This window comes from Anthonomus grandis, chromosome 1 (assembly GCF_022605725.1).
Source record: "Anthonomus grandis grandis chromosome 1, icAntGran1.3, whole genome shotgun sequence".
Classification (NCBI taxonomy): Eukaryota; Metazoa; Arthropoda; class Insecta; order Coleoptera; family Curculionidae; genus Anthonomus; species Anthonomus grandis.
In genome coordinates, this window is record NC_065546.1 from 41229629 (window position 1) to 41250007 (window position 20379).

The 20379-nt window shown below is 31.9% G+C and overlaps 1 protein-coding gene across 1 annotated transcript in view; it reads right to left on the reverse strand.

The window, feature by feature from the left end:
- Positions 1–20379, reverse strand: part of LOC126742055 (5-oxoprolinase) — a 144588-nt gene that overhangs the window by 92618 nt on the left and 31591 nt on the right. The window contains exons 14-15 of the mRNA XM_050448583.1: positions 19890–20154; positions 5251–5483 (exon numbers count right to left, since the gene is read on the reverse strand). Of these exons, the coding sequence (XP_050304540.1) occupies positions 5251–5483; positions 19890–20154 (498 nt within the window). The remainder of the gene's footprint in view (positions 1–5250; positions 5484–19889; positions 20155–20379) is intronic.

The window sequence follows — 20379 nt, forward strand, 5'->3', positions numbered from 1 at the left end:
ATAAAGAATTATAGGATAAAAATGTCAACAAAAGAAAAAGAATGATGGGAGAAGAGTACATTGGATACCCAAGATCTAAAGACGGGACCGTTAAACAAAAGAAATACGATACAAAAAGAAATAAAAGAATACTTGGACCTAAATGTATGTCGAGTTTTTGTAAAAAAGCAGCAAATCGTTTCTGCCACCTAATGTCAGAAGAAATCCGACAATCAATTTTTAAAACATTTTGGAATATGTCCTGGGAGCAAAAAAGTCTTAACGTTTTGCACATGACTAGTTACGTTGAAAGAAAAAGAAGTTACACAAAAAATCCATCCAGAAGACAAGGTTTCTTTCAGTACTATTTAAAAATTGAGGACAGAAAACACCAAGTGTGCAAGCAAACATTTCTTGGTACGCTACGTATAAAAGAACGAATGGTTAGGCACTGGGTTAATGAGGGATCAGTGTTTGGAACACAAAATAATCAGGAGGACATAAACAAAAATAAGACTAATAAAAAAAATACATCAATACATTCAGTTGAACAAAATAAAAAGCTAGAACAGTTGCACCTATTTTTAGATAGTTTGCCTAAAATTGAAAGTCACTACTGCCGCAAAAAGTCAAACAAGTTATATCTAGAGGAAGATTTTAAATCAAAAACTGACGTATTTCAACTTTATAAAAACAAATGCCTAAACGAAGATCTGCTGCCCTTGTCAATGAGTACTTTTCTAAAAGAGTTTGACGAAATGAATCTTGCATTGTTTAAGCCTAGAAAGGATCAGTGCGATTTATGCTGTGGATACAAAATGAATCAGATTGACGAAAATGTTTATCAGAATCATATTTTAGCAAATGATCATGCTCAAAAGGAAAAAGACTTCGACAAGAAGAAAGCACAAGATCAGTCTATTTATTAGTTTACAATGGACGTACAGGCCGTCAAATTATGTCCTCAATTACAAGCAAGCTCCTTGTATTATAAAACAAAATTGCAGATACACAATTTTACCATCTACAACTTGTCAAGCCATGCATGCAAAAATTTCCTGTGGAATGAAACAGAAGTTTTTGTAACCTGCATCATCAAACATCTGACATCAGCTTTGGCAGACAAAAAACCTATTATTTTATACTCGGATAGTTGCGGTTATCAAAATAAAAATGTCGTTCTGTCCAATGCATTGTCCTTTCTTGCAACAAAATTTAATATTGAGATTGAATAAAAATTTCTTGAGAAGGGTCATACTCAAACGGAGTGTGACTCTTCTCATAGCCTTATTGAGAGACGATTGAAGGGAAAAGATATTTTTCTACATACAGACTACATTAATATGATAAAAGATGCCAGAAAAAACCCAATGCCTTTAGAAGTGGAATATTTAGACCACTCGTATTAATTCGCCCAGGAAAATTAAATAGTCCGTTAAAGGTGGCAGACTTAAGATGTCTAAAATATTTACCTTCGGGGGAAATCTTGTATAAAACTAAATACGACGACCCGTATGCAATTTTACCACAAAGACAAAAAGGAATTACCTTGGATGAATACGTACCCAGGCCCTTATACAGTAAAGGGTTAGAAATTTCAAAGAAAAAATGGATGGATTTAAAACAGTTAAAAAAAGTGATTCCAAAAGACACGCACTACTTTTACGACCTAATAAAATATTACGAAAAAACAGAAGTATCAAACAAAAAGGTAAACAATACAGAAGTACAAAAAAATAAAAGTTCCACAAGAAAGGCTGAAAAAAGTAAGGGAACAAAATAGTCATATTAGAGTTCCATTTTGTAAAGATTTGGATTAGTTTTTCAATATTTGTTTTAAATTAAACATCTGTTTCCTAATTTTTTCTTTAAAAAAGTTTTGACAAGGAATAAAGTAAATTCGTTTTAAATATAATCGTTGTTTAATTTATCTTAACCCACAATATTTAGAATTTAGTTATCGTGCTAACATGACAACTACAAAGAAATATGTTGTATCCAATAAAGTCATAATATTATAATAAGACGTAATCCACTTATTGCCGCCAATTTAAAAAATAAGTGAAAAAAAACCTCATAATTTAAAATAAATAATAGAAAAAAAAAGGTATTTTTTTCTTAAATACTTAAAAAAATATACAGATTTAGACGCTATTTTAGCCGTACGCCTTGCTGATGCACCCTGTATAAAAAATATGAACCTATAGATATCTACTCGGCAAGTATTCCAAACTATTATGGCCTAAGTATTTTGAGTCTTGGAGATAACTTAGAAAAAGTGGATTTAAGCCATCTAAATTCATTTTGCTCAAAACTGCATCCTGGTGATGCTGAAAGACGTACGTAGGTATTTTTGCAACTGGCTAGCACAAAAAATTACTCATTACCCCAGTTTTTTTGAGAATTTGAATTGGACCGATGAAAGTACATTTACAAACTGTGGCATCAATTTCAAAAAGTTCGGGAAAAAATAAAAATTCAAATCAACCTTTATTAATGGAACTCTTAACGAAGCTTCTTATTACCAGTTTTTTAAGATCTAATTTAAAAGATCCGACGATTATTCGATGATTGAACGTGATTCTTTTAGAAAATTAGTATAAAGTTTGGTTTCATCCAGATTTCGGTAACAGATGGATTGGAAATAATGGTCCTGTAAGATGGCCGGCGAGATCTCCTGATTTGAATGTTTTAGATACATTTTTATGGGAAGTACTAAAGAATCAAGTTGCGAGGGGAGACTATAAGAATATTAAGGAGGTGCGTTTAACTATCAATAGAATGTGCCTATTAAACAAGAATATTGAACAGATTAAGTGGCCGAAAAATAAATCATTGTGGTGCTCAATATTCGTGAAAGAATGCAACCAAGACACATGGTACACAGGGAGAATAATTTGAGAACTTCATAATTTTATTTTAAGATAAATGTTGTTTGTTGTTAAATTTATTGATTATTTATTTATGTATCTTTAACTGCCTTCCTTTACTTTATGAGGGTCGGTATGCCAGGTATTTGATCAAACCGATGGAAAATATTCCAAGGTTCCTAATTATATTAAAAAAAATGGTACCTTAAGCTAAGATTTTTCAAAAAAAAATCAAAATTGAATTATTAAACTTTTAATAGACCTAAATTTCGAACTTAAAAATAAATTTCCGGGACTTTCTGTTGACCACTTTTTTTAGGTAAAAAAAATTCCAATGATGTCAGATTGATAGTTCCCGAGAAACAGCCGCTACCCAGGCTTAGTGAAACGCCCAATATATACGAAATCGAAGATGTTTCTGACATTTATCTACAGGCAGATATAAAATCATTTTTTATTTGTGGTTTGGTCATTAAAATCACTGATAAGGAAAATATGTCAATTGATATAAGATATAAAGTTATTTGTTTTACTTACTTCAAAAAAAGAAAAAAACAGTATCTATCCTAGTTTTAAGTTTCAGAACCTTTACATTCGCCACTTTTAAGTTTTGCCATTGACGCATTCTGAAATTCACTGCTGTGAGAAATAAAACTAATTATTTCGTAGTCTTTGAAAATATTTTTCTGGGCGATCATTCTTTAAAATACCCGTTAAGGTATAATTATTTAATTAATTTGTTTTAAGTTATAATCGTTGAAAATCACTGATGAGATATATGTTTCACTATATTCAAGTTGATCGAGAAAAGAACAGTATTTTTAATTGTTTCAGGTCGATCCACTTTTTCTAATTTCCTACGAGGCTTAATATTTGGTTAAAAATCACCGGCTAAATATTTTTTTATCAAATTAAAAACAAATTATTTAATAAGACAAATGGGTCATTAATTCAAAGTGAAAAAGAAAAAACATTACTTTAAGTCATTTAAGATAAGAAACGTTAACAATCATTGATAGAATAAATGTGTCGTTGCTTTGAATGTGATAAAGAAAATACATTATTTTAATTCGCTTAAGGTTACAAGCCTTGAAAATCAGAGAAAAAACAGTATTTTTTGTTTTAGGTCGTAAAGCTTTGAAGTTCGAGGAAAAAATGTTTCATGAAAAATCAATACTAATATAACTGTATAATTGTTTATAGGGTAATTAGGATTACATTTACTCGTTTAAGGTTAATTGTAACGTTTAATTTTTAAGATAATAGGAAAATTGTATTTTTATTTGATTTAGATCGCTGATCTTAATAATTTGATAAAGGGTTAATACACAATGAAATCTTTGAAATGCGATAAACGCTTTATTATTTTAAGATAATAAAGAAAAAACATTATTTTAACACGTTTAAAGTAACGAACCTTATAAATATGTCATTATTAGTCATAATAGTGATCAAGAAAAAAAAATCAGTATATTTATTTATTTTAGGTGCCTGACATTTTTAATTTGCTTAGTTAAATATTTAATTAAAAATCACTGCCGTAATATATATTCATTGTTTTCCAAGCCGTTAGGAGAAAAGCCTTTCTTTGAACAGTCAATCTACTTTTAAATTCACTGCTAAGATTAATGCTTAGTTATTTCCTTCTTAACAAGGAAAAAAATGTTTTTTTTGTTTTTCTTCGCCATCGAATATTACATTTATTTATTTAAGTCCATAAGATAATATATACAATTTTTAGTCGCTATTGTTTCGAAAAATTAACAGTACCACTAACTCAATAGCCCATAAGAAAAAAAACCTTTTTAGCAATTTCGTACTAAAAAAACCTTACAGAAAATATATATTTTTTTAATAGCTTTTAAAATAATTGCAGACTTGACTGTTTTATAATAGCCAAACGTTTAAGGTAAAAAAATCACATTTTCTATAATTTTTTTAGGTCACTGGCCTACTTTTGCTTAAATAAATATTTTATCATTCCAAATAGGTTTCTTTTACTCATTCAGAAAACTATATCATTCCCTATGATAAAATACGTCTTATACTACCTTAATACAAAATAAGCTATACATATTTTATGTTGCGAGCATCCTAAACAAAGTACCCTGTTAAGCAGAAAGCAGTAAACATAAATATTTTGTACATAAATGGATGAATTTTTCAAATTTTCATGACACAAATTACAGAAAGTAAAAAATGGTCAATTTTTAATAAGTTATTTCACTGAAAAATGAAACTGAGTATGGAACAGCATATAATCGCCAAATAAACTTTAAAGCATTAACGTATTGTATAACAGATACATTAAAATCTCGTTAAGCCATTAAAGTGAAGAGGTTATCCGAAAATCGCTTTAAAATATTTTTATGTTCGCTTTTCTCATCAATAAAACACTAACCTGAAGTCACATAATGCAGAACCATTTTCTTCATCCAAAGAAACGGTTAAACTAATCGGTGATCCGTCATCCATAAAGTCCAGGTATTTTAAAGTGGGACTGCCCGTTGCAGCGACAGCTTTTCTGGCAACCTCCCTTAGCATGTCCCTAACAGCAAGTTCAGCGTTTGTTTGAATATGCTGCATATATGCTTGGACAACAACCAGACCGTATTGATTAATAAGTTCCAAGACCTGAAAAATAATTAATTAAATGCCGAAAAAATTATTATTTTTTTAAAGCTTTTGTAGCATAAAACTTTTTAATTTGCTTTTATCTCCAAAAACTAAGCAATTAATTTATAACATAGATGAACAGCTTTAATTAAAGGTTTATATTATTTATATAGGCAATTAAATGTATTGTAATTTTTTATATAATAATAATAATAATAATAATAATAAATCGTCTTTACTTAACAAACCCTGCAAATTACAGTATTTGCCTGAACAGGCGAAGATTAGCTAAAAGCTACTCTTTATCTCTTAACCTATCCAGTTTTAAAAAAAAACTTAAATTAATACTACTTTAAAGTAAAACATATGTTCCATGAGCTAAGTAACAATTAAATAAATTAACCGAGAACAACCAATCATTGATGTTCCAAGAATAGACCTTTATAGAATCTTCGATAACAATAAATGGTAAAATGAAAATTAGGCCTGAAACGATTAAATAGAATCACAGCTTGATAGGTAAAACAGCGTTCAAACATTGATGTAGTGTGACGTGGCATTAAAAGTATATTATACCTTATATTACGACTATGAACCTCACTTCTGTAAATCATCTTTTCACACAAAGCCGCGTGTTTTAAATAGGCGATACAAAAATACTAATAAATACAACTTCACAATTTTTACAATATATTCACAATTTTTAGCCATTTAAGTTGAAGTATAGCTTAAGATACATATTCGTATTTCCTAAGATTATTAATAAAACGACAACATGTGTTTTGAATACGATGCAAGCGATTTTGCGTTATTCTATCTAGACATGGGCAATACACAATTATACAATAATTAATGATAGACATAACCAAGGATTCAGAAAGCTTTTGTCTTGTTTTGTAATTTAAAATACTTTTATTTGCATAAAGCATTCGCAAGCGTAATAACATATTGCAGTGATCCCTAAATCTGAAAAATGTGTCAACAATGAGACCCAAAATTTTTACGTGATTTGAAAAAGTGAGAGTAGTATTATTAAGCGTAATATTAAGTGTATTTTCTATGTTATGCCAATGATTACGACCCGCAAACAATAAAACTTTAGTTTTAATATGGTTAATCTGCAAATTATGTTTACTGGAGAAATTGATTATCTGCTCCAAATCAAAATTAATGGAGTCTGCTGCAAGCTAAACATTATGTGAATTAAATAGGTGAAGAACCTGAATATTGTCCGCATACAGGTAGACGTCCGAGTATAAGGCTACGTTACGTAGATCAGAGGTATACATTAGGAACAAAAGTGGCCCCAATATAGATCCCTGCGGTATCCCGGAAACTAATATTTTTGATTCAGAATATTCATTTTGTACCCATACTCGCTGCGACCGTCTCTATAAATACGATTTAAAAAACGATAAGACGGAGTCATCACAACCAAAATAAGACAACTTGACAACGAGCAAGTCATGATCAATCAAGTCAAATACCTTAGAATAATCCAGTGTTACCAAAATCACAGCCAACTTTTTGTCTAAGGCTGTAATGATATTATCTGTAATATTTAGAAGAGCACTAGTAGTACTATGACTAAGAGCACTAAAAGTATTTTCTAAATCCGGATTATTGAGCTGGCAGAATATTAGTCTCACAAAGGTGATCCATCAGTTGACCATGTACTATTCTTTCCAAGATTTTAGAGACAAGAGGCAAGAGACTTATGGGCCGTAGGTCTTGAACATTTTTGGGATTAGAAACTTTGGAAATTGGGCAGACTATAGATTCGCGCCATGGTCTAGGAAATAACCAGTTTCCAGGCAAGTATTTACAATGTAAGTAATATGATTAATAAGATGTGGCAAACATAGACGCAACATATGAAGAGAAATTCCATCATTTCCAGCTGCATTGGATTTAATATTATCAATGACTCTAGAAACACTAATCTGGTCCACCAGGGCAAAATGAAAGGTGTGATCTGCGCAAAACTTATGGTTTTGGTAATAGTTAATTTTGTTAAGACAAGCATTTGACTTATTGAAAATGTTTATGAAATAGTCATTAATTGTATTGGGCTGACCTAGCTCAATTGGTAGTTCCGATTCTGTTTTTGTTTTAATATTTAATCTGAATGTTACCTAAACTGTTCTAAAGTCTCTTACCAGTTTTGACAGCTTCCAAGTGGTGAACATATGCCGCTTTTTCACACCTGATAGATGCAAGGGCAAAATTACGTCTATCCCTGTAAGGGCAAAATTACGTCTATCCCTGTAAAGACTCCAATTTTCAGGTGTCTTACATTGTTTATATTTCGTGTGTGTGCTCTATCCCTTCCATTAAGAATTCATTTTAAGTTATCTGTTAGCCATGCGGCTGGCTTCTTACTAACTCTAATTTGTTTAAGTGGGGCATGTATATGTTAAATAATAAAGGTATGTTATTTTGCAAGAATAAAACCTTTTCATTTATATCTTTAATGTAAAATAAGTGATCCCAAGCAATATTTTGCTAATCAGTTTCAAAATTAATTAAATTAACATTCTTAAAACAACGGAGACTAATAATTTTTGCGTCGGTTTTTTTCATTTTTATATCTAGGTCACTTATATTTGAAATTATAGTGCCACTATTGTGACAAATATATCTGCAACTTATAAAAATTGGATCAAGACATGTAGCTGATGAGTTAGTTATACGTGTAGGCTCATTTATAAGTTGAACGAATCCGTGAGCATCTAGAACATGGAATATGAATTTGGCAATATGAAAGTCACCCATTATAATTGAAGTCATAAAAAGTAAGCAAATTAGGAATGTATTCATCACAAAATTCAAGAATGTTAGAAACCCTTGTGTGGGGAGGACTATAAATCATAATCAATGCTACACTAGAGACATTTAGTTTTAGTTTTAGAAAAATAAACTCAAAACTTACATCGATCTCGATGTTGACAATCTCACAGGGAATGACGGACCTCACATAAACCCCCACACCACCACCTATCCTGTTAACTTTATCTTTCCTATAAAATGAATAGCCGGGTAAAGATACATTATTGGATGAGATAGCTGGATTTAACCAAGTCTCTGCTACTCCTATAATATCATATATATCAGTAACTAAATTATTAAGCTCTGCAATGCTAGGCAAAATAGATCTAACATTTGTATTGGCAATATTTAACAAAGAAGGCGCATTCTGAACCATTTAAGAAAAAAACAGAACTCAACAGTTATAATTAATTTTAGATCTTAATTTCGAAAGATAACCTACATATACTGGGCAATTTTATTCTTGTTATAAGCGTAATGATCGATTGGTGATTTATGCCTATTTTGGTTGTTTAGTCTAACACAATTTATGCAACTCTCCTCACTGGACTTAGACTCTTTCAGATTATGGTCCTTACTACATTCGGGACAGATATCCTTGCGCTCCCTACAGTCCCTACTTGTGTGGCCGTATCCACAGCAACAGTAGCACTTAATAACACGTAAATAGTCCTCAATTTTAGATTTCCTCCATCCAATAAAAATAAATTCCTTTTTGAGAAGCATTCCCCGAACCGTAGGGGAGACTTCAATTACCAAGTCATATATGTTATTTGAGTGCTTTAGCTAGGTAATAAACTTGATTTCAGAGGAAACAGCCTCCAAGTTATCATTTAAAGCCGTGATGTTATTGATTATCTGTTCAGGTGTTTCCAATCCCTCCAATCGCACATCCCTTACAAGTAACCTTGGATTGTATTTTAGAGCTTCATCAATTTTGTATTTGTCGCCTACTGTAGCACTAAGAGAGGTTTTTAAAGCCTGTAATGATTTATCATCCTGACAATGGATAGCAACACCCCCACGTATTTTCCTGGTGTTATTAATACAAGCCTTTATATCCCCTGGATTGATTGAATGTGCTATTTCAGCCAAGATATTGTCCTGACTGTTTCCGCGTTTGTTTTGATAAGAAGAACAGAACTCGAATTTAATACATTACTAGATGAGTTAGTAGCTGCTGTAGAGATATAGTTACTACTATTTGGAGGTGAGACGTCCCTTGATTTAGAATCATGTAAATTATGAGAATTAAGCACTGTTTTTTGCAACTCTATAGTATATTCAGAGCTTCTAAGCAACTTTTTGGTTACTTCTAGATCTCTCTTCAGACAATCCACCTCCTTTTCTAGCAAGACATTATCACAGCTGGTGGCGGTTGAATTAAGAATGTGCTTTTTGTTACAATCATCACATAACCAGTGCAAGTTAGGACAATCAACGATTATTTTAAGCCATGCATCTCTAATAGCCACGCAAGCAGCCACTGTACTTAACAGACTTATTTACAACAATGAAATTGTCCTTGCATTTACCACATGTATCTACTGTGATATCAGAAGGCATGTTTTCATCCCCAAATTACCATGCTCAAATACCAACAGACTCCAATTACGATGCAAAGATTGCGTCAGGAATATCTGCACAATCCATCCATCTCTCAGCGTAGCAGAAACGTTGAATAAAAGCAACCAGATAAATGTTGTTTTTAGGTTCCGAATGCGAAAATTCGCTGTTTTATAAGCGGATACTAGAAAACTATTGAAGATTAGTCACTCAGCAGATGTAACATACTTTGATTGCACTTAAAAACTTATAATTTTACGAAAATCAAAGGAGATCAAAACAGATCGATATATTTGATACAGTGTTGTCCGCATAGCACTCAATAATAATAACGGATTCATTGCGATGAAAAGAAACAACTACTTATTTACTGTTTAGAAATTAAATTTGTAACTAAAACTAACTTTAATTACTCTCTTTATGACCTCGCTATAGACCTCGAACTAAACTATCTTTCATATAATATATAAATTAACTATTTATTCTTCTTTTACGGATTACGCTGTCACACATGATAATCGAGTATCATGAATAGAAGAACTGCTACGGAGGTGTCTGTGAATATTTTTGTTAAAGTTCTGCAAGTTGTTATGGTCGGGAAAGACGTGTTCTGAAAATTGTTTCCTAAAATTTTTATATAAAAACTCCCGATATAGCAACGTTCTAGGTGTCTGCAGATGCACTTGATATTCATAAGTCGCCTATCAAGTAGATCATGCGTGTAGTTTGGAAAAGCTTTTACCGTAATGGTATCGATAAAACCGAGTCAAGGCCGCCGCCTTCCTTTTATGGAACAAACTGTACAACTTTTTGTTATCTCTGGATCTCCCGTAAGAGGAATGGTCCTCTTGGATGAAACTAAGCAGCTTTTTTTGGGGTGTAGAGATCCCGTATATGTGAGCAATGATCAAGAGACAAATAAATCTGAGCCGTGTAAAACGTTAACACTTCATCTACACTTCGTAACAGTCTTTTTGTTCTAAAGAGCGCCACGAGTTTTTAAGAAGCCACTTTAGCTATTCCCGCTAAGACCCATTGCTTTCAACCTACCATGGGAACTGACGAAGTCAAGGGCTAAGTAAGCCTAGACTTAATAAGGCTTGGGACGTCAGAGGCAGTCTGCTTTGTAAATACAGACCCTGAGCTGCTTTAAGCCTGCACTGATTCCACTTCAAAATTATGTTAAGATTGAGACTAATAGTTATTACCTGGCGATGCTTATAGCACTGGGTCTCAGCAGAAATCATCTGGTTGAGCGACTTGAAGGAAGATACCAATGTACTGTCATCAGCAAAGCTTTAAGTTAAATTAACTTCGAATAATTTAACTGGTCGAGAAGGTTGATTGGTTGATTTGGAATAGAAAGAGATAATTTGAAGCGTCTGCAAGGTGTCCGTCAACCACAATCTGGATGGATCGATTCTCGAGGAAGCTTCAAAGCCAAGAGAGTTGGTGGCATGCCGTAAGAATACGGTTTATATAACAGGTTTTCCTCCTAGACCTTAACGAATGCCTTTGAAATATCCAGAGGTTCATCATATTTCTCGGTCTAGCTGCTCTAGCTTCGGTCCAAACATCAAAATATGCGTCACATAGGTTAACAGATCGCCAGTAGACCTGTGTTTTTGAAAACCATGCTAACAATCACTAATGATGCTGGATTCCATATATTTAAAAAGTTTGCCGGTTGACAGGTTTCTCTATTACCTTGGCAATTGCCGTAACTAAAACAATCGAACGGTAATTGATGAATACCGAAAAAGTCAGTATAAAGAAAAAAAAAATTTTTTTGGGCCGAATCCAGGTGCAAGTTTCCCATCTCCAATGAAGAGACCTCTTCTGTAGGTGTCAGTACGACCACACACTTTGTTCATACTACTGGCGGCATTTCACCAAGGCCGCTGGCCTTGTTAGTGCACAAGTTTTGAAAATCTCTGTGTAGAAAGACTATTTCAGCATCGAAGAAGACTTTCACGGCAACGTCCGTGGTCTTTTGCCTCGTGAGTCTACGGTAGGGTTTGATGTGAACATCTGACCCAACAAATCTGCCTTTTCTGTTGCGTTTATTTAAATGGAACCATCTTTTGTAGTCAAAGGTGGAATTTTTGACCTACAGAAATCTCAAGTGTTTTTGTTATAGTCCAGAATCCATTTGAGCAATTGAGAAGTTTCTCTTATATTTTTCCTTGCAGATATCGATCATCTGCTTGCACCCATTTTTCAAGACAATAAAGTTTATGTAATTTGTAGGCCTTAACTGCCTTGGTGCAACTGTCTTTACTGTCTGAAGAACTTTCCAAGGTGTTTCAAATATATGCCTTCTGATCTTCATCAACCAAAATCCGGAAATCATTCCAAGGAAACGACGAGAGGAACTGCTTTAAATGGCTCCAGTTAGCTGATTTTTAATACCAAACTCTATGCCGTATGGATTTTGATTTCTAAATCACATATTGCGGTTATTAATTTGTGATATGATGTTCCTTGTGTTGGATGTACGGTATTATTGTACGAGTCAGAATCCGTCGAGAGAAGTAGATCCAGGAAGCTAGCAAGCCAGAGTCTCCCTATCAATTCGAGATTCTGGTTGGCTCCCGTATAAGTTGCATTAGGCCGTGACTAATCGTGACTAAATCTTCTGCTTTGGAACCCCTCAACATCAGTCCTATAATACGTCAACCAGTGACATTGGAGACGTTATGAGCATCATACCAGAGTTTTATTTTCGTCGCACATTACAAATTACGTTATTATATGTATAACATTAGACTATGACGTAGTCTTTTTTCATTCATGGAAAGCCATCCGATTTTTTTTCTTTGCAGCGATATTTTCTCATGCCACTGATTAAACTAATAATATGCAAATTGCAAAAAAACTGGATAATCACATAATAGTTTTTCATAAAGGATTAGTGAATGGAATGAAATTCTCAAATCAGCATGCATCTCTAACACTCTTGAAAAGTTCAACTTTTTCGGTATACACCTACACCAGAAGGTTAAGCTTATTTAAGTAATATTAACTAAATCAGAGAATCTGACGTTTTTTTCTGTTCAGCTCCAAGTAATATTTTTCAGCAGTGTTAAACAAAAGTTGATATCCACGTTAATCTTGTTGTTAGCTTCTAAGCTTTGATTCTTTCCTCGAGTAAAAACGATAGATGAATTGGGAATCATTAATAGTAATATAAATACATGAATATTTAAGGTAAGTACACAGCCGGATAATTTATGAGATAAAAAGAAAAAGTCTAAGTATTAATCCTTGAGGAACTCCATTACGAATATTTATTTTTCTAGATTTTAAGCCTGTTAAATGCTTTGGAGTAATCTAACTAACAAGCAGCCTACAGTAAGCTTACCTCGATCATTCTAGACTTCAAAAGTGATCGGGGCTATGATCTCAACAGAATCCTGACTGTATGTAATACATCGTGCGTTTTAGCATAATTCATAACATTATGGAATAGTAAATGCATGCATGAGTTTAATATTAGGAATGTCCAAATTTCGTTCTAATTATAAAAGTCACAAATCACCTGGACACGTTTAGGTTTTTATGCTGATAATTTAAAGATATCATAGATTCCAACAGGCAATATTTTGTCGGCCATTTCATACAAGCTCTATTCCTAATATCATTCCATTTAGTAAAAAACACATATTTGATTATTGAGCTTAGTAAAAAAATTCAATTGATAATATTTGTTTTACCAGCTGGTAAGCAACTTTATTTTCTTTGGTCCAATAAAATGTTATGCTTTTTCCCATCAAACTTATACAAGGAATAATATTAGATTGGATGGTTGGATTGATGGACTGTGTACGACCATAATCCATTTCTGGTCTCGATAGATTGTAGCACAGATATAGAGTTCGGAAAGATAATAGAATTTTTCTTAGGCTATCTCAGTATAAACTTAGTTCTTCTCGAATAGCAATGGCTTCTCTTGATGAAAAGACATTTAAATTTTTATCTAATTTCTATTGCCATTTTAGATTTAACAAAGGACTGTAAAATACTGCATTACCGTCTGCAGTTTTTGAAGCATGCAGATAATTATGCAAGAACATGTATGTAGGTTTTCCTCAAAAACAAAATAGTAGGAAAATCTTCAAGTTTCATGAACTTAACTTGTTCTAGCTCAGAAATTTTTAGGCCAAAAAAATGTTTTTTTCAATTCCAATTTTCATGTCAGAGAACTACAGGTATATTGGAAATAGCTTGCAATTTATAAGGAAAGTATAATATTCCCAAAAGTAATTTAATAATGTAGAGTATTTAATTTATCCCAAAATCTATAAATCTGAGTTTTGGGTCTTGACAAAAAAAAATGATTCTGGCTCAAAAGAACCACAAAAACATTTTATATATGAGATTATTTCTTAGAAATGCTTTCTTTTAAGAAAAGATAGCAGAAATATCCCGAAGACTTTAAATTTGTTCATGTGATTCTATAAACAAGAGAAAATTTAATAAAAAAGATGTATCAGAAACTAAAACGATTCTAGTCAAGCTAGTTTTTAACTTCAACAAAAATATCTAAAGCATCTTACAAGTTAAAAGAAAAAATCTACAAAAATAATTAAAAATAGATGAAGAATAATATGATATTAATCGAAAAATGTTATCTCAGTTGTCCATTATTGAAATAGTCTTCTTATGAAACACAAAACACATTTAATATAACATGATGGCTCCTCATGCCTATGGTATTCTGTCTTCTTACTCATAATTACTTAAATATTCTGCATACAGCTGCATATGGCCTAAGATACTTAGTGGCAAAATTAGACGCATAGACTGGAAGGGCTTATCGGATTAAGACCAGATTTCTACTATGCCTTGGTGCATAAGTAGATTAATTTAAGAGTTACTCTAAGGTAATAAGCATTCTCTGTAATAACTTAATTCATTAAGCATTCAATAGTTCATTATAAAATTCTCATTAAATAATTTAATGAATTACGCCTAATAGTTTATAAGTTTGAACGTTAATCTACAATATAATTATGTCAAAAGCACTCATGATTTTGGGGCAATATGCATAATTTATATTTACATATTGGCAGTTAAAAGCATTCGCTAAATAGGCAGAGCATATATTTTAATATAAATAGGAGGCCTTTAATTTTATTCATTTGTACTGCTATTTTCTTTCATTGATATTACATTTAAATGTAATCAAATAACTATGTCACGATTGCATGAAAACTAGATAGATTAAATTAAGTTGAATAAAAAGTATGACTTTAAGCGCCTTAGAAATTGCTTTAAAAGAATGTAAAGATTAAAATTTATTTATTTTTATTGCAATAATATCCTAAAATTCTTTTTATTCATATTTTCTGGTAGTATTGAGATGAGAATCCCATTTAATTACGTTAACGAAAATTTAGTGATTTGGCAATTACATTTAATTAAATAATTCAAGATTCGCTCATTAAAATATTTTAAAACTTTGCACGAGGGTTTGCCAGATTGGTCTCTTCAAAAAGTTACCTTACATTTTTTCTGTAAAATGTACAGGGAAGCCAATAATTGACCCCCTTAAAATTTACGTGGGATTTCATTTGTTCCGCTCGGCGACGCACTACCCGGTATGTTCCATTTTCAATAAATAATAATCATAATAACAATTTTCCGGATTATAAAGTGCATCAGTATTCCTGTTACACTAAAACTATGCAGTGTAAATGTGATCGTATCAAATCGGTCAGAAATCATGTGAGATATTTGGGTGTTTGTATTGATACGAATTTGGGCTATGTGAATCATATAGATTATGTTGGAAAGATTGGCAAAACCATTTATTAATTTTATCAACTACGTGAAATTCTATCTTTGAAATTATTAAAAATTGTATATTAATTACCTACTAATTGAGTCAATTTTTATGTATGGCTTTATCTTACCATCTATCTAATTTAACCTTAAAACATCACACAAAAATATATTAAATCAATATTTTTACCAAAGAACCTAAAAGATTTCCATCAAATTTACTTTATAGATGAACAAACCTTTTAACAATAAGAAAATTATATATAAAAAGTGTTCTTCGATACATAAAAAGAGAGAAAAATATAAACAATCAATTTTAAATACAGCTGCAATACGATTGGTTGATAAAGATAACTTGGTGGTGCCACTGGCATACTGCAGTCTCACAAAGACATAGTATTCATTGGGCCAAAAATGTACACACTTGCCCATATAACTAAAATTTTTTCTAGTTATTTAAATAAACTTTCTATCTGGATAAAGGATCAAGACCAACAAATTTTTATAATTCTTCAAATATTATGATGTTAGGGTGAATTGATATTGGATAATTAATATCCAATATAAATATAAATTATTATTTTTTACTTTTAAGTAAATTTAATTTATTTTTAGTTTGTATTTTCAGAACTTTCTTTTCTGTAGTATTTTTTTTCTTTTCTTTCATTCCAAATTTAGTTGATAGTATAATAATTCTATTTAACCCTAGAACGCACGCGCTTGGGTAAAATATACCCATTCCTTTTTCTTTGGTCCGTATCTTTGTGAAACGCGCGAATATCCGCCCCGCACCTATAGTACCTTCCTAAAATAGGTTATTCGTCAGTTTCGTTTTGGTGACCATCGCTGCCGGACGCTTAAAATTTTTTTGTCTTCTATTGTTTTTGGCTGAATAAAATTTACCCATAGCCCGAGCGGTTACGTTCCAGTTTTTAAGTGTTTTGTTACCAACAGATAAGTGTTATTTTTTTATTATTTAGGTGATGTCTGCATTGACATATTTTTTGCAGGCATAATATTATTCTAACAAATGGATAAAAAAACTGAAGATCAGTTGCTAAAATGGTACGACGAGTTAGAAAGTGACCAAGGCGAAGATATTCTAGGAGGTCAAGAAACAGATGAAGAAGATGATCTACACTTTAGTGATCACGACTTGGCTTCAGAGGAGGATCCTTTTGAAGAAAATAAAGCAATAATGAACATACCTGATGATATTCCCCTTTCCAATTTTGTGCGGAACTATGTCGGACGTGACGGAACTAAATGGAATAAAGATCGACCAAGTCAAAATGTGCGGACGCCTAAACACAATAAGGTAACTGATCGACACAAACCAGGAGTACGTCCTGAAGCGAAGCATGTAAAGACGCCTCTAGAATCTTTTTTTATCTAATGATTTGCTTCAAAAAATTGTAGATTACTCTAACATTTACATTGATAAAATTAAACGCCAGTACTCTGTACTTTTGTACCTGGCTGGAGTTGCTAAGTCGTCACATGTCAACATATACGATTTATGGGCAACTCATGGTATGGGTTTGGATATATTTCCTGCTGTGATGTCGATATCTCGATTTAAATTTTTGATGAGATGTCTGCGTTTCGACGATATTTTGGATCGCCAAGAGCGAAAATTAGAAGACAAATTAGCTCCAGTTCGTGACATGTTTGAAGATTTTGTCCAAAAATATCAAAACATGTACACCGTATCAGAGAATGTGACAACAGACGGAATGTTAGAACCCTTCCGTGGGCGATGTGGGTTTCGGCAATATATATAAAAAATAAACCGGCCCGTTACGGAATAAAAATTTTTGCCATGGTTGATTCAAAAAACTTTTATACATCTAATTTGGAAATATATGCAGGTAAACAGCCTCCGGGGCCATACTATCTTGATAATTCGGCATTTGAAGTAGTGAAGAGGTAGGTTTTTCCCATTGCAGGTACAGGACGTAACGTGACCATGGATAATTGGTTCACTAGCGTTCTTTTATCCGAAGAGTTAATGAAAAACCATAACCTTACCATGGTAGGTACAATAAGGAAAAATAAAAGAGAAATACCAGTTGAATTTTGCTCTAAAAAGAAGAAGTCTGAAATTCCTTGTAATACGTTTGGTTTCAAAAATTATATAACTTTGGTTTCGCATACATCACCAAAAGGAAAATTGGTTTTACTACTCTCGACAATGCACCATGATGATGCTATAGATCTCGAAACTAAGGAAAAATTAAAAGCTGAAATTATTACTTACTACAACAAGACAAAAGGCGCTGTTAATGTTGTAGATGAAATGAAAGGATCCTACAATGTTTCCTGAAAAACCAATCGTTGGCCACTTGTAATTTTTTTTTCAGTGCTAAATATAGCCGCAATAAATGCGCAAGTAATTTATGCAGAAAATGTGGGCAATACTGTGGTAAGAAGAAAGTTTCTGAAGGAGTTGGGGCTTTCTTTTTGTCAAGAACACATAAAAAAACAGAGCTGCAATCACTACGTTGCCAAGAGACTTACTCCAAAAAATAAGGAAATATGTTGGAATGGAAACCATCGATAACGTTCAAATAGCAACTGGTATCAGAGGAAGATGTGCCATCTGTACAAACAAAAAAGACAGAAAAACTACAATTTGTTGCTACAGTTGCAAAATTTATATTTGTCGAGAGCATCAATACTGTTCTTGTGAAAATTGTGCAAAAAAAATGTTTCTTAGATTATAAGTTGAAAATTTAACGTATCTATAATTTAACTTTACGCTAATATTAAAGTTTTTTGTGTATTTAGTTAGTTCTATTTACTTGTATTACCTGAAGGTTTAATAAATATTTGAAAAACCTCTTTGTTTAAATATGGGTAAATTTTACCCATCGCGAGCGTTTGCGTCTGAAAACTAGCGCGACCTCTGTAGGATTAAATTAATATTTTCTACTTTATTTTTTTAAGAATTGTAGTATTTTCTCTGAAATGTGGTGCAACATTCTTTACATTAAAATCTTGGCACCATATTATAACCGAAACTAAATTTACTCCGTTATATATAAAACTATTCCCTTATAGATTTTATAAGTTAAAATGGTTTTATGTAGGTCTGAGGAAACCTTATAGAAAATAAAACACATCATGTAATTATTGATTGATTATATTGAGAGCTGTTGAGAAAATTATGTAAAAATGAGCTTTTCACCTTAAAACTCAGACAAAAAGATTTTTTCTTCTCATGGTTGAGCTCTAAAGTTTTATAAAAGTTAATTGTCTTACGAACCTGAAAGAAATGCCTTAAAAATATTTTTTTGTCGAATTATTTCAAATTTGACTGAAACTTTATGAATGACTTTAAGCATTATGAAAAAGTTATGATAAAATATAATTTATTACCAAATTAAACTTACGCCAAATTTAAATGAAATAACGATAACAAATGTTATTATACTAATGGTGATGATATCACGCTAATCAACAAATTTACTAACGAAGTAATTTAATGAATTTGACTCGCGGAAGCAAATTTAATATTCTGGTTACTATATTTATTATATGGTAAAATAATAAATTAATCATAACAGGATGATTTTATTATATTAAATAAATTAGTTAGTACTATTAATTTAGTCAGTTTGAATCATAGTTTTAAACCTAGAATCCTTAGAGTATATTAAAATTCAAAATATTGTTATGAAAATGTAAATACGTTAAATATTTTTATAGTTGCTATAACGAGCAAAACAGGCTCGTTATTTCTGGTTTGGGTTGATTAGTTAAGTTTATTTAGAATTCTACTTATGCTTAGTTTTTTTTTTACTTAGTGTCTAGGTTTTACTACTTATTCTTGTTTGAGGACTCCATTTAGGCCCCAATTTAGGTTATTTGGGTTATATTAAATATTGAAAATCCGCGTAGCTAAATTTTTTCAATTTTTTAGAATTTGTATACTTGCTTTCTTTGTCTATCAGTATTCTCTTAGAATTATTCTTCTCCATCAGCAAAAACAATGTAGAAAATTCTAAACATTTCTAAATTGTTCCAAAGGTCTTCAAAAGAGACCGCGTTTCGTGATATTAATCAGTTTTGTTGTTTACCTTGGAAACAATTAAGCGAAAATCAACGCGAATCAGGTAAAGCTTTTTGACGGTATCAATAAAAACTGTTCAAACAATGTTCCTGAACTACGTCACAATATAATAAATCTCTAAAAGGAAAGTATAATAAACTACAATAAATAAATGTGGGTCTACTTACCAAGTCGATGCCCTTTTTATTAGCCGCCACTTGAGCTCTAAGATCTGAAATATTATCTTGTAAGTTCCGTCCACCGGCAGCTTTTATCGCTTTAGTAACTTCTGCCTCCATAAACTGATTTTTTTCGACCAATAAAAATGATTTAAATGCCGCTCCTTCTTGGTCAAGGCTAGTGGAGTGAGGAGGCATGGATCCGGGTGTTATTCCTCCTATATCTGCATGGTGTCCACGGCTGGCAACGAAAAATATTGGCTTCTTATGATCTCTGAAATGTTTGAGAAATTCATAAATCTAAGTAAAACCAGAATCAAACAATTTAATTAGTGATCTTTAACTTAACTGGATATAGCCAATGACCTTTTGAACAAATTTATGACAATGCGTCTATTTGTGCTTACCTTATAATTGGACACGAACATTTTTCCAGATTTAGAGTAAAAACTTATTTAAGAGTTAGAAATAGAAGTTTAAAGTTTTAATAATAAAAATA